Source organism: Triplophysa rosa, unplaced genomic scaffold (assembly GCF_024868665.1).
Source record: "Triplophysa rosa unplaced genomic scaffold, Trosa_1v2 scaffold24_ERROPOS2984339, whole genome shotgun sequence".
Lineage (NCBI taxonomy): Eukaryota > Metazoa > Chordata > Actinopteri > Cypriniformes > Nemacheilidae > Triplophysa > Triplophysa rosa.
This window is the reverse complement of record NW_026634268.1, coordinates 56,578-68,548: the sequence shown is the minus strand read 5'-3', so window position 1 is coordinate 68,548 and position 11,971 is coordinate 56,578. Positions and strand designations below refer to the sequence as shown.

Sequence of the window (11,971 nt, the reverse complement as noted above, 5' to 3'; positions counted from 1 at the left end):
TGTCCCAAAAAATAAGGTCCTAGGAGTGGGGTCGCAGAAGTGCAGGTCCTTGGAATTGCGTCCTCCAGTTATTGGGTTATGTTTTGAATGCTGCGCAGATTCAGCGCACATACTCAACTCATGAATCAATATTAGATATAGTCGATTTACGCAGGAATTCGACTGCGCATTTCTGAATTATTTCAACACAACCGTCACTAAGCAACAGGTAAAGGCCCAAGAAACACAATATGGGGTAAGTGCGTTAACACACTGTGACAACCGCTATCACCGCATTTTACTGGACAAATAAAGTTAGTTTGAGCATATTTGAGCTAACTAAAGTTAGTTGTCTGTCACGTCACCCGTCACTCTCCGTAACGTTAAATGTGCCAATGACTGCACGGAGCTGATGGCAAACTGCTTCGTGATGTTTTGCACAGTCCAGTCGATACGTACACAATAGCTGCGCTGACGTTACTAATGTGATAGTCTACCAGCGTTCATAGACGCCACAATGAAACACCAGATTTCTTGTTCAACATACTGTACGCATGTGAGTGTTGCGTTTGGTTTTTAGTAACTTTACAACATTGCAGATAGTATAACACCTAATGTTGTTGTTACAACGCAACCTCTTGTGTCAAAATTACACAGGCATGCTGTGCAAATAGTATACGAGTTTGACCGTTCATTCATGTTTAGACTAGAGCTGTGACGGTAAGCTGTTGTGTGAACAAACAGAGCACCTTGAAGTAAATGAGATGTGGAGAGTTCATTTGCAAAAACAGATAACTCCGTTTTCATTTTCATAAACTATGTTTTTATTGTGCATAAATAATATAATTTAAACAGTTGGATTGTTTTGATGTAGTAATAACAACAACAACAAACAACTACAGATAAGTAACAAACACAGTAAAAACACGATAACACAATGAAAACATGATTTATGAAAATTAATAAAAACGTAGTTATCTGGTTTTGCAAATGAACTCTTCATGTGGATGTCTATCCTAGACACTTTTAGCAGACCATGGACTATTCTGATTATGTGCACTGAATAATATGAAATACAAATTGTAATAATTATTGTTGTAATAGTTGTATATATAACTATATAAACTGTATATATATATATATATATATATATATATATATAGCGTTGGAAGGGGTCTCGCATCATTTTCACCCTTTTTCACGATGAGTTTGCATACCTGCACATTACTCTTTATAGTTAGTTGTCATTATTTCTTTTCTGACATGACAGCAGACACATGAAACCTGTGAGACTGACCTTTCATCACAGTTTCGTAGTTAGCTACGGTAAGGCTCTTTGTGCAATTGTACATTTAATATTGCCCAAACAAAAACATTTGCTGTGCGCTTTCAAAAACTCCATGTGGTCAGAGGACCAGTTTACAATATCTCTGAGTGGGTGTTCATGCTCTCTGACATCAATTATCAGTGGTCGTGCTATTTGCTTTAACAGGGTCAAAAGTCTTTGTACTGTAGATTAGGAAGTTGGAAGATTAGGATTTTTTGGAAGATACAAGACAGTTCCACTGTTTTTGACGTTAAAAGTTTGCTTATGCGTGTTATATTTGACTGTTGATAAAAGTTCATTTTTGACTGCAAATGAAATGAGTGAAATGAACATTTTCACATGCTTCGTTCACTCATGTTCATGTTGTAGTGCACGTGAAGAAGTAAAATTGTGTGTTTTTGCATTAACAAATCCCATTCATAATGTTTAATGCTTTGATTAAAAAAACAGCTCTCTCAAACATAGTGTTTATTGTTCAAATAAATAATGTCTAGATATTAGTGCAAATTGTAAACTGCTTTACCTGTATGGTTGAATCATTAATCAGACGGTCAATACAAATGTTTTTCAAGGACCCCCTTTAGTATGAAAGTCACTTTAAAAGACACAGTGCAAACTAACTGCATTAGCTGCATGATTGGTCATCATCATGGCTCTTAATTGTGGTTGTTTTTGGAAAGGTCTTTTGTTGTTCTTCCTTCTGTCCATCTCTGTGAATGGACAAAAACCAGGACCGTAAGTCACTTTTAATTATATATATTTACTAAAGATCGTAGTTGGTTGTGTCATGACTGTTGTAATTCTGATGTTATTGCGGTCTTGTCTTTTTTAATGTGTTAGGCTTCCTAAATGTGGTAAATTTTTTAGTACAACATTAATGCTTGTTCATAGTATTAGTTTTGCTCTTTGAAAAGTACATACTGTATTTACAAAAAACCTGCTTGGTTGTGTTCAACCCAGCGTTGGGTCAAAAAGGGACGAACCCAACCGTTGGGTTAAGTTACCCTAAAAATGTTCATATTTGACTCCTGGGATGAAACAACCCACCAATAATTTATAACCTAGCGGTCCCTTTCTGACTTAACGATGGGTTCAAAATAACCAGCATTTTTAAGTGCAGTTTTAATTGTATAGATATATGACAGAATTCAGTATTGTCATTTGTCAACAGCTCATTCATGGTGACATTTCCAGCTGTGATCCAGTCTGGATCTGAAGCCAAAATGTGTGCAAGTATCCTGAAGCCCAATGAAAGTCTCATAATGAACGTTTATGTAGTGAATGATTTGGAGAACACATTACTGCTGCAGGAGAAAACAGACCAAGAGTTTCACCGATGCTTAAACTTCCAGGTCTGTGCATGATAATAAAACAGATCTAAATATGTCTGCTGCTTTTTCATCTTATGTCATAGTTGTAAATAGAGTGTGTTTGGATGAGCAATGAGTTTTATTTCTTATCAGGCTCCACTAGTAGTAGGAGACTCAGTCCAGAAAATAAAGGTGGAAGTTAAGGGGGAGTCTTTCCAAATGACTGAAGAGAAAAAAGTGATGTTTAGACACTACAATCCTCTGACCTTTATTCAGACTGATAAACCCATCTATATTCCAGGACAAACAGGTGAGCTTTGAATGTTTCAAAGGCCAAATTAGTAAATAATGCTGGTAGCAACACTGTTTGTACTGTGAGATCAGTGCAGAATTGTCTCGTGGTCACATGCTTGTCCTTTCACTGATAACTGGACACGTTGCCTTTTGAAAAGTAGATAAAATGTACCAAAATATTGAGCTTAACACAGCTGTCATGTGAAATACAACAGCTGTTTAATTTGAATATTTAAACATATTTAAAATGATAATATGTATGGTATTTTATTATTGCCTATTGTTTTCCATACTCTAAAACGATGGACAATATGGAAATAATATAAATATTTTAATTAACCTAGAATCTCCGTATTTGGCATTGACTATTTTAAAAGCAGAAGCATTACGATATTCTCCAAATATATGACAGTATAAATAATTGACGTCTAAATCTTTGAATCTTTGAAATTTGATTTTTTTTATTTCCTCAATAGACATACAATATACACGAATGCAGTCATTATAACGGTCAGGAACATTAATCTTTTTGGGCTAAATCGAATCTGTTAGGGACAATGTTTTGCTGACTGCAATCCTTCTCTTATATAAGAGCTGAAATACCTGTTTGCATTGAAATCAAAGGTTATTCTTGTACATTTCTGTTTTCACAGTGAACTTCAGAGTTGTTACCATGGACACAAACTTTGCACCCCGTGATCAGCAGGTTTGGAGTGTTTACTATGGACAAACACATAGCTGGATTTAAATTCTGCTATCATCATACAGTATAAGTCATTATACATAAAGATTGTTTCTTTACTGTTTACTCTTTTATTTACAGTATAGTGCAGTGGTGCTTGAGGTAAGAACACAAAACCTCCTGTACTGTCATAAGTTTAAATCTTATTTACATTTAATGCCAGATCTGTGATTATTCACAAATTCTTGACTCTGAATAATGTTCAGGATTACAACTAAAAATCAAATATGCACCTGGTTTGTATTTCCCAGGACAGTCATAGAAACAGAATCGGTCAATGGACAAATGTTTCCTCAACACGGTGGATATTACAGCGTTCTTATGACTTAAATCCAGAAGCTCATGAAGGCACATACACACTGACAGCTCACGTTGGTGAAAGAATGATTCCACATTATTTTATGGTGAAAAAGTATGGTAAGTCAATACAATGTACATTTATTCAGGACACATTTTATGAATATTGTTTATAATTTGACTTATAGCTCCAAGTCTTGCTTCCGTATTCTAGTTTTGCCCAAGTTTGATGTGACCATCAAAAAACCCACGAAAGTCAGCATTGGTGAAGAGGAAATGACAATTGAGGTTTGCGGAAAGTGAGTGGTGCATTTTCAGGCAAAGCATTAAAAAAGATGTTTATCATCATTCATAGCTCATACATTTAAATTTTTTATTCCGTATATCGGTCGCTTGTACCTTTTCCACAGATACACATACGGACAGCCTGTACCTGGGACATCTTGGGTAAAAGTGTGTCGTAACTATTTACGTCACATTGACACCAGTGGCAGAACCCCACTCTGTTTGGATGAGACCACTGAGGTTTGTCACGCATCTTAAAGGAACTGTTCATCCAAAACTAAAAAATCTGTCATCATTTACTCACCCTTGAGTTGTTCCAAATCTCTATAAATTTCTTTGTTCTGATGAATACAGAGAACGATATTTGGAAGAATGCTTGCAACCAAACAGGCCACCATTGACTAGTAGGGAAAATGACAATGGTAATAAAAAGTGCCCCAGAACTGTTTTCTCTTCAAAATATCTTCTTTTGTGTTCAACAGAAAGAAATTTATAAAGCAATTTTTTCTTCTATGGTAGTCAATGGTGGTCAAGTACTGTTTAGTCACAAGCATTCTTCCAAATATCTTTCTTTGTGTTCATTAGAACAAAGAAATTTATACAGATTTGGAACATCATTTTGGAGTAAATGATGACAGAAATATCATTTTTGGGTGAACTGTCCCTTTAAGTAATGAAATCAAATTGATGTTTTTTTCCCGATGAATCACTCTTTAATCAATATGTGTGTATATATTTATTACCATTAGATGAAAGAGAATGGCTGTGCCACCCATACCATCAGCACATTGCACTTTTTGAACACCACATTAAAGGATGTCCTGGAAAATACTTTTAATGTTGATGTGAAAGTAACAGAAGAAGGAACAGGTGAGATTGGCCCTGAATAGAATGTAACTGTATGAACACCAGACTGTGAGAACTGCTTGACTTTGGTTTTATTTCAAAGTTCTAGGTGTAATAATCCTGCTTTTGTTATCTAACAGAGACCTCCATGACAAAATCTGAATCTATATCTCTCACTTATGAAATTGGCAAAGTCACAGTTACAGGCCCCAAAACATTTGAACATGGATCAGTTATTGAAGGACACGTAAGTCGGAAATCAGCTTGTCTTTGCTTAACACTACCAATATTGACACAGTTATTAATATCCTTTTTTTAACAGATCAAGCTTACCAATTTCAAAGGGAAGCCGATTCCTAACAAAGACGTGTATCTTTTTGAGGGTGAAAGCTGGTCTTCAACTCTTCTGTTCAATCTCACTACAGACAGTGATGGACTGGCCGCTTTCTCGCTTAATACATCAAGTTTGCCTCAAAGAGATATTAGTCTGATGGTATGACAGTTTGTGTTTATCCACTTTGAAGTCATTGTTAAGACTCCACTTTTTTTTACATCAGGGTAAATTGTTATTTCTTATTATCCAGGGAAATATATATCCTGATATGCGTTATCGTGGCTACAGAAACCCTCACTACTCTATGGACAGAGCAATAATTTTGCTGTTCCAGCAGGCCACTCCAAATACACCAACATTAAGTGAATTGACAATAGAAGGAGCTAATGATCCTTTAAAGTGTAATTCAGAGTTTCCAGTCACCATTAAATATTATTTTATTGGAGAAACTAATGATGATTTCAGCACTGAAATTGTATATATGGTGAGTAAAAATACTTCTTTGTGATTTGTTGAACAGTATTGATGGGTTGTGATCTGGTCAGTTTGTTAACACCGATGTAGTATGTGTCAGGTTTTGTCCAGAGGAGTGATAGTTCATCATGGATATGAGAAGGTTAACGTGAAGACTTCTAATGGAGCAGCGAATGGTTCAGTGTCATTCAAACTGTCTGTTGGAGCAGATCTGAGTCCAGCTGTACAGATTCTAGCGTACTGTCTTCTACCCAGTAACAATGTAGTAGCTGGTAGCAGATATTTTGAGACTGAAAAATGTTTCAATAACAAGGTAAAAAAACATAAGTGTGCTGTATGCAAATTATATACATGTACATTGTACATATGGGAATGACACATGCTGTTTTCTGTCATTGTCACAGGTGTCTGTACAGTTTTCTCCTGCTTCAGCAGTTCCCAGTGAAGAAAACACTCTACAGGTGTCAGCTCAGTCTGGTTCACTGTGTGCTCTAAGTGCTGTAGATCAAAGTGTTTTCATCCTGGAACCAGGAAAACGTCTGAATGCTGATAAGGTGTAGATGCTTTATAATCCATTTTATGTGTTGTGACATCTGTTTAAGGCCAGACCATCGGGTTTACTGTATAGATGACAGTCTGAAGACACACAGACTAGAAGTATTCTGTGTTGAAATGTTATATATCAGACTAATAAAGTTGGATTATGGTTCTATTACAGATCTTTGAACTGCTTCCAGTGCACTCAGCCTCAGAATTTACCTACAACATTGAAGACGAGCAGGAGTGTTTGCATGTGAGACCCCGTCGAGCATTGGCAACAGAAGGTGCTTATGAAACCTTGAAGGTAAACAAGCTGAGTGATAGGAAAATTAATGATTGTTAAGGTTTTTACATGAATAAATATGATCTGAAATAAAAGCAAAACACTTGATTATTTTGACTTTTTCGTTAAGTAGCACTTGTGTTTAAAGTGTATGTTTTAATTTAATTTATCATACTGTTTGACAGGAAGTGGGATTGAAGATGGCAACAAATTTGCCTATTCGAGTCCCTCGATGTCTGAAATACATGGGCTTGACTTATCACACATACCATGATACAGGTACAGCACATATCATATTTTTATGCTCTAAATTTGTTTTGAAAACATGTAAAAAAAACACTTTTAATTTATAAAAGTATAAGAATATGAGTGGAATTCATTTTCACAGTTACAATACTATTATCATTATGGAAAGAGTAAACCGACTTTTTAAGTTGTGTACTTAACTTACACAACTTTCTCCAGAAAACTAAAAGGTATAGATCCTAGACAAACTCTAATTTGGTTCTATAAATGGTTTCATAAGACACATGAGCCTGGCCCGAAGTTAAAGGGACAGTTCACCCAAAAATAAAAATTATGTCATCATTTACTCATCCTCATGTCATTCCAAACCTGTATGCCTTTCTTTCGTGGAACACAAAAGACGATACTTTGAAGAATGTTGATAACCGAACAGCGTCGGCACCCATTACTTCGGTTACGTCTATTGTATGGACACAAAACCAATGATGACAAAAACACCAAGTAAATGGGTGCCAGTTGACAACATTTTTCAAAATAACAAGTTTTGTGTTCTGCGGAGAAATGAAAGTCATACATGTTTGAAATGACAACGGTAATTAAATGATGACAGAATTTTCATTTTTGGGTGAAGTATCACTTTAACTTCGGCCTGTGTTTGGGTATAATATAACCTTTTTTTATATTTTATTTATATTAATTAATTTATTTTATGGTATATTAATCGTATCAAATTTAATTAAAACTACTCAACAGTTATTAATTCTTTGCGGAGGTCTATCGAAAGTGAAGTTTGGGCCACGTAATGTTTGTTTATGTTGTTGCTGCTGAAACCTTAAGGACCAGTCAGGATCAGCTTTCTTTGATCCATATTTTTATCTTTTTTTTCCCATTATGGCTATGTCCAAAATAGCCCCCTACACCCTAATATAGTGCACTATTTAAGGGAACATCCATTTTTAGTGGTGTCTGAACTCATAGTAGAAATTATTGAGTGCACTCATTCAATTCCATGATGCAACGCAATAACGTGTACAATCCCCATTTACTAATTTGAAAGGATTTTGATGTTGTATTGTTCATGTATAAAAGACACACTACGTGTATAACACTCAGCCGCCAAACATTAAGCATATTAAAAAAAAGTTCACACTGCCACCAAAATCCGATTTTTTTGCTCATATGTGACCCAGATCTGTTTACTGCATGACAGTGTGAACAGGACAAACCACATGGAATCCAATCTTTTTAAATCTGATCTGAGCCACTTCCATATGTGGTCCTAAATCAGATACAGGTCTGATGATTCGCAATGCGACCTCAGTCTGAACCAGGGCTGGATTGGTAATCGGCTATACCGGGCATTTTTTTGGTAATCGGCTATGCCGGGCTATACTTTTTGGGCCGAAACGGACGCATGGGCCGGAGAGATGGACGGATTAGAAGCGTGAATCGGGAGCGTATACACGGAACACGAATGCAATTGCGAATCGGACATGTATGCAGGAAAGGCAATGACAGCAGCACAACATCAAACCCCAACACCCCCCCGCCCCCGCGTCGAAACAAATGGTGGAGGACCGAAGCTGTTCAAAAATGCCAGGGCCAATTTAACGTCCGAGTCCAGCCCTGGACTGAACGTTTTTTTTTACCAGGGAACACATTTTTAAAAAAATATTAAATCGAAACAAATGTACAAACAAATTAGGAATCAAATAACCAGAATTAACTAATAATAAAAAACTAGAAAACTATAACAGGCGGACAGAACAAATATCAACTTGAAAGTAATGTGCTTAAAATATATATATATTAATATACAGTATATTCAGTCTGAACGGTCATATCGGAATTCATTCGACTTTTGCGTCATTGTAGATTGACATGCGTCACAATTCTGCGCTGATTTAAAGCTTCACGCGCCATTCTGTTGACGGAAGTGCACTTTACAACTCGGTTGCCAAACATTAAGCATCAGATTATAAACACAAGCCCATGCACTGTCTACTGCACACGAGCCGCACGATGCGATGCAACAAATGACTATAGAATCCGTTATAATAAGAAATTTTGCCACTGGATACGTCGCGATGCAATATGACAAAGCATTAATGGTTTCTATTGTCTTTTATCGCTTTGCATCCACCAGTAGTGTGCGTTAACACTGTGGTAAAACATAAGCTATAGGTGTGTTCTACTCCATGCTGGAGCAAAAAAATCGGAATTGAGCTGTAAGGCTTGCAGTGTGAACGTAGTCTTGTTCCCCATATCATTTTTGGCTATATGGAAAGTGAACACTTTGAAGCTCAAATGAAATATCCCAAAACTGCTTAGAATCCAGATGGAACCTTATGAAGACAGAGTAGCATTTAGTAATAAATACAAACAGTCAAAAGAAAAGTATCATCCTTGTGGAAGAATGGATGAGGTTTTGATGTTATTGGTAATACAGTACAGTAGGCCTATGCTAGAAATGCCAAGATCATTAAATGCTTGATATGAACTTGACAAAGTGAAGTGACTTGAGAGAAAAACGATCTCAGAGGTAAAGACCAGACAGAGTCATTTACATCTGCCATCTTTCTATCATCTATTTTTTAAGTAATACATTTTTTGCCACAATAATAATATTTAGGTAGTGGAATAAATAATCTATTTAATGCTCATCTAGTATATCTATGAAATAGGACTGCAGTTTGTCAGATATAATCCCGACAAGACGCTCTCGTATAAAACACAATATAAACTGTGTTCTTTTCATTCAGTGATGTATCGTCATCATCCAGTTGTTATGGCTTTACAAAGAACCGAAGCAGCGCCACAAAGTGCATCAGTGACGGTTCGGACAATCTTTCCAGAAACTTGGATCTGGCAGCTTGTTGAAGTTGGGTTAGTAAATTTGCCAGTGATGTAAAAAATTAATTCTATTGATATCATGTTAAAATAATTATTTAATTTATCAATGATCATTTTACCTCATACCCAGTATTTATAATTCTATATAACAGTAGAGAACCCTTTTTATATACTTTTTTCCTAAATGTTCAATATTGTGACTGATCAAAGAAAAATTTTAAGCTTTACAGCAGGCTGAAATGTTGTAATGCTTCCACCACAGGGACTCAGGATCAACACAAGTTCCTGTGAAGGTTCCTGACACCATCACCACCTGGGAGACGGAGGTCTTCTGTCTGTCCTCTAAAGGTCTGGGTCTGGCTCCTCCTGCTCAGCTGACAGTTTTCCAGCCCTTCTTCCTGGAGCTCTCTCTGCCTTACTCCATCATCCGTGGAGAGATCTTTGAGCTGAAGGCCACCGTCTTCAACTATCTGTCCAAGTGCATCATGGTGAGATTTCTCAATTCATCTTCTGTCACATTTCACATCATATCAGATCTGAACTAATCCTCCATCTTTCATGGACAGGTTACAGTAACTCCAGCTCCGTCCTCAGACTTCACTCTTAAAGCCTCCTCTGATGATCAGTATTCATCCTGTCTATGTGCTAATGGAAGAAAAACATTTAAATGGATTCTCACTCCTTCTGTTCTTGGTCAGTTTCAGACACAATGAATGACGAGATGTTTTTTCTGTTATCAAGCGATTGAATTCTTCTGATGTGTTTTGTGTATTGCAGGAGTGTTGAATATTACAGTGAGTGCAGAGGCAGAGCAGTCACAGACTGTGTGTGACAATGAGATTGTGAGCGTGCCGGAGAGAGGACGCATTGACATAGTTACTCGAAGTCTCCTTGTACAGGTGAGCTCACCTCCAACAGCTCTCACACACACTTCAACTGACCTGTGGTCATCATGTGACTTATATTAATATATGTTAACATTATTCTTATCTGCTGTAGGCTGAAGGAACTGAAAAGACAGAAACTCACAGCTGGTTACTCTGTCCAAAGGGTTTGTTAACATTACATAAATTTACACATGAGTGTCTTGATACTGCCCTATGGATCATTAACATGTTTTTATCTGTCTGGTTCATAGACAACAGTCTGTCAGAAGAGCTTGATCTGACTCTTCCTAAAGATGTGATAGAGGGATCAGCCAGATCTTCTGTTTCAGTCATTGGTAACATTTACTGTAAATACACAAACAGAAATGAAGAGTTACATTTGTGTCATTGACTCACTACATTCCTCTTGTAGGAGACATATTGGGACGTGCGCTACAGAATCTTCATGGATTATTACGGATGCCGTACGGCTGTGGAGAACAAAACATTGCTGTTCTTTCTCCCAATATTTACATTTTACAGTATCTGGAGAACACGGAGCAGCTCACCTCAAACATCAGAGAGAAAGCTACAGGCTTCCTGAAGAGTGGTAAGAAAACACAAATGTATTTTTCTCATGCTTGAACACATCAGAATGTCCTTTAATGAAGAGTCACATTTGTAACTGATTGTCTTACAAACAAACTGTTCATCTCTTCAATCACTGTCAAACTAAACAGGTTATCAGAGACAACTGAACTACAGACATGACAGTGGTGCATACAGCACATTTGGTTATGGGGATGAGAACACATGGTTAATATTTCCTTTTCACTATCTAAACATTATATCAGATAAACAATAAACAAATGGATCAATTTCTTCAATTACACATCTCCAGGTTGACAGCTTTTGTCCTGAGATCTTTTGGCAAAGCACAGAAATACATCTTCATTGATCCACATGTTATTCAGAGTGCAAAGGATTGGTTAATAAGAGGACGGAGTTCAGACGGCTGTTTTATTCAACAGGGAAGTTTGTTCAACAACAGAATGAAGGTGTGTGATTGATTAATATTTAAGTAAAATGTTTAAATTATGAATTTAATACATTATGTTACATTATGATCTGTATCTGTGTTTGTGAAGGGTGGAGTAAATGATAACGTGACCATGACTGCCTACATCACTGCATCACTGCTTGAACTGGAAACTCCAGTGACAGTAAGTTCATCTCCAGAGAACACAGTAGAAACTATTAGAAGAATGACACTGACACACACCTGCTGTTTCTCT

General features: G+C 36.7%; 1 protein-coding gene across 2 annotated transcripts in view; it reads left to right on the top strand.

Annotated features, from left to right (window-relative positions):
* Positions 1–11,971, top strand: part of LOC130550168 (alpha-2-macroglobulin-like) — a 34,830-nt gene continuing 22,859 nt past the window's right edge. The window contains exons 1-26 of one of the 2 annotated variants that reach the window (XM_057327568.1): positions 1,953–2,041; positions 2,478–2,658; positions 2,770–2,926; positions 3,564–3,616; positions 3,734–3,754; positions 3,904–4,069; positions 4,164–4,248; positions 4,360–4,474; positions 4,984–5,104; positions 5,221–5,327; positions 5,403–5,573; positions 5,665–5,898; positions 5,989–6,201; positions 6,293–6,442; positions 6,607–6,732; positions 6,897–6,990; positions 9,720–9,843; positions 10,073–10,298; positions 10,377–10,503; positions 10,588–10,709; positions 10,810–10,861; positions 10,949–11,032; positions 11,110–11,286; positions 11,417–11,492; positions 11,578–11,734; positions 11,825–11,899. In XM_057327568.1, the coding sequence (XP_057183551.1) occupies positions 1,956–2,041; positions 2,478–2,658; positions 2,770–2,926; positions 3,564–3,616; positions 3,734–3,754; positions 3,904–4,069; positions 4,164–4,248; positions 4,360–4,474; positions 4,984–5,104; positions 5,221–5,327; positions 5,403–5,573; positions 5,665–5,898; positions 5,989–6,201; positions 6,293–6,442; positions 6,607–6,732; positions 6,897–6,990; positions 9,720–9,843; positions 10,073–10,298; positions 10,377–10,503; positions 10,588–10,709; positions 10,810–10,861; positions 10,949–11,032; positions 11,110–11,286; positions 11,417–11,492; positions 11,578–11,734; positions 11,825–11,899 (3,300 nt within the window). In that variant the 5' untranslated portion in view covers positions 1,953–1,955. Of the gene's footprint in view, positions 236–1,249; positions 1,306–1,952; positions 2,042–2,477; positions 2,659–2,769; positions 2,927–3,563; positions 3,617–3,733; positions 3,755–3,903; positions 4,070–4,163; positions 4,249–4,359; positions 4,475–4,983; positions 5,105–5,220; positions 5,328–5,402; positions 5,574–5,664; positions 5,899–5,988; positions 6,202–6,292; positions 6,443–6,606; positions 6,733–6,896; positions 6,991–9,719; positions 9,844–10,072; positions 10,299–10,376; positions 10,504–10,587; positions 10,710–10,809; positions 10,862–10,948; positions 11,033–11,109; positions 11,287–11,416; positions 11,493–11,577; positions 11,735–11,824; positions 11,900–11,971 lie in introns of those variants that run through there. The other variant, XM_057327569.1, reaches the window with a different exon arrangement.